Source organism: Aspergillus nomiae (genome assembly GCF_001204775.2).
Source record: "Aspergillus nomiae NRRL 13137 chromosome Unknown contig00866, whole genome shotgun sequence".
NCBI lineage: Eukaryota > Fungi > Ascomycota > Eurotiomycetes > Eurotiales > Aspergillaceae > Aspergillus > Aspergillus nomiae.
In genome coordinates this window covers 1-2,751 of record NW_015378921.1, presented here as the reverse complement: position 1 = coordinate 2,751, position 2,751 = coordinate 1, and the positions used below count along the sequence as shown (strand labels likewise).

General features: G+C 50.8%; 1 protein-coding gene across 1 annotated transcript; it reads right to left on the bottom strand.

The window, feature by feature from the left end:
* Positions 1-619: 619 nt before the first annotated feature.
* Positions 620-1,963, bottom strand: ANOM_011802 (putative Golgi traffic protein SFT2; the record flags this gene model as incomplete). The annotated part of the gene is made up of 4 exons (XM_015557058.1): positions 620-772; positions 1,049-1,199; positions 1,410-1,530; positions 1,735-1,963. The coding sequence occupies 4 exons, from the start codon at positions 1,961-1,963 to the stop codon at positions 620-622; spliced, it is 654 nt and encodes a 217-aa protein (XP_015400797.1).
* Between the last annotated feature and the right edge of the window lie 788 nt (positions 1,964-2,751).

Genomic DNA, 2,751 nt, shown 5'->3' with positions numbered 1-2,751 from the left:
AAAAAAAAAAAAAAGAAGAAGAAGAAAAAGACAATAGAGAAAAGGAAAGGCGAAACTAAGGGTATACATCGCCCAAACTCATACTAGATTCATCTTATGATTTCTCGTGGGTAGCCAAGGATGGAGGTGACATGTATATTGTAAGATGTATGACCGGGGTCGAATGAATATAGCTAGGAGATTGATTGTATTCTGGAATGATTTAGAGGACATATGTTGGACGCTAGCTACTTGGGTTAGTATCGAGAGGTATGTATCTATGTATCTATGTCTATGTATTATGTATTTATGGAGGTGAAATGATCTCTGATGTTTTGGCGAAGGCCACGCCAGGAGATAATACTACGTAACTTTTGTGGCTAAAATGTCGCATTGGTGAAATATGCAGAAGCTGAGATTATGAGGCATTAACTGTGTGGAATGTGGAAGAGATACGAGTTGGTACGGATAGCTCTTTAGTTTAATTGTTTTATTCATTATAGACATGTTGAGAATAGTCTTTGCGCAATTCGTCATCCATTCATCGAGGTATACAAGGGATGGAGAATTGTAGAATACATAAACTGGGTTTATCATGCGACGATCGAATAGTCCACAGCATACATCTGGCGAGGGGCAGTCAGCCGGTCACCCAAGTCGTAACGCGCTGTGCGCCAAATCGTCCCATGAATTGCAACCCAGTGCTACCCATGGGAAAGTAGCTGACGAGGTACCAGATCAGAGCGGCGAGTTGGAAGATCGACGAAATGAGGGTGAGGAAGGTGTTATGGCGCTGCGAAGAGAAAGTGTCAGCGAGGCTGGTCATCGTGCTAGGCCAGGGGGGTGTGGTCAAGATGCGGCATCTGCGGTATATTTGTTGCCCCGAGCTCACATGTACCACGCATAGTGATGTCATGCAGATCTAGTCCCAGACCAAATGCACGGCAGATCGAGGTGCAAGTATAACGTCTACTAGCGTGGGGGGGGCAAAGGTGCAAGCAGAGACTAGGAGACGACACCATCCCAACCAAGGTATAGCATGTAACGGAGGACTGAAACATGGACTTACCCCGACGGCGAAGTAGAGAGTCATGGCAATCGCCCCAAAATAGGCGGCAGTAAATGGGAGTCGTGGTCCCGAGACCAGGTGCTTAGCGTAGACCAAGGGTCCCATGAGAACTGCCCATGACAGCAAAAACAGCAAGGAACCCACAGACCATCTAATGAGAAACCGGTTCTGTCAGCCTCAACGCACTCAAACTCTACGCAGCGAGTGGTCGCCGGTAGCCTGCAGGCCAGATGCTAGGCGCGATCGGAGTGCGTGGCTCTCAGCCACAGGCCTTACACCGCCGCGTGCACGGGACTTCAGGAATGTTGTGGTGTGAAGGAGCCCTGGATCCAGAGGGATGGGTCGGTATTTGGAGACTTACAGGACAGCGAACTTGCGGGGCTTGAGCGAGAGCACGGGGAATAAGAAAAAGCAAATAAAGAAACAAACCGCGGCGCCGGCATTACATGCAATGAATACGAGCATACGATCCCACCGACTCACTAGTGCGATATCAGCCTTGTGCAAACAATGGAAAAAGAAGGGAAATGATGCGCCAGAACGGGGAACAGAAGCACGGAATCCATAGGCTTCCGTGGCACCCGCCCTGATGCAGGAACTGGATCTCCGTCACCTGGACTAGGCAGTGCAGAAAAAATCAAGGAATAGGAGTCCTTCGGAGATCGGTCATATGTTCGGAGACTTACAGGCGAAGAAACTATCTTCCTCCTCCCGTCGACTTGCAGCCGGGAGGGGAGCTCCTGGAGCTTCATGAGTGGGCAGTTGCACGTATCCCTCGCCTTGACCGAGTGGATTCCAGGACTGTAACCGAGATAGGAAAGACGTGGACGACGAGTTGGTGCGTACGGGGACGTCTGGGTCTCTCCGAGACCAGCCCAATGAGTTGACTGAGTCGCGAAACGAACTAGTCGCCATGATCACGACTTGCTTTCCAGGAAAACCTGTTTCTCTTTCTTGATATGGACTGAGACCTAGAAGACCCGTAACTGTTACTCCCGCGTTAGTGGAAATAGCGGGTAGACCAGTGGGAATGCAGCCTGGGATGGCAAGCTGAGGAAACCTCTGCAGGGACTATGCACGACGGAAACCAATATGCGCGTGCAGATGATCTGCAGATATCAACGATGGAGGGTGGCAGAGGATGGCACCCGAGACGGTGATAGGACAAGACAGTGCGGGCCAGATGACTTTGCGCAACCGGGCTAGACTCCGAGCTTGGGGCACGGGGCAAAACGAATGAAGCGTCGCGGACACAGAGTCGCGTCGCGTCAATAAGCTTGTGATCGCCTTTTAGAACAGATTAAAATGGCATCCAAGAGGTGACGACGAAGCTCTGTCCCCTTGGTTTAAACTCTCGAGAGGGTTGCTTGGACTCTCGACGTTGATAGGCTGAAGAGGGATATAGATCGAGCGGTGTAACGCTGCGTCCCACCAAGAATGACGGTATCTTCCACCCAAGGTATGCAAGCCGAGACGGTAAATCCCGTAGTGACTAGTGACTCACTGCGGAGATCGGAATGGGAGGGGGGGGAAGAAGGCTGCACGATGATGGTCTATTGAACGGACGTAACGGTGCGATAACACTAGTTTCGAGAGCGATCGTCTCTACACCGGCTGCCCTACTAACCATCGTCAGATGACCCTCGAAAGGAGGAGAACTAAAAATGGGACGAAGGAGGGGGGAAGATGGGGGGCAAAAGGAG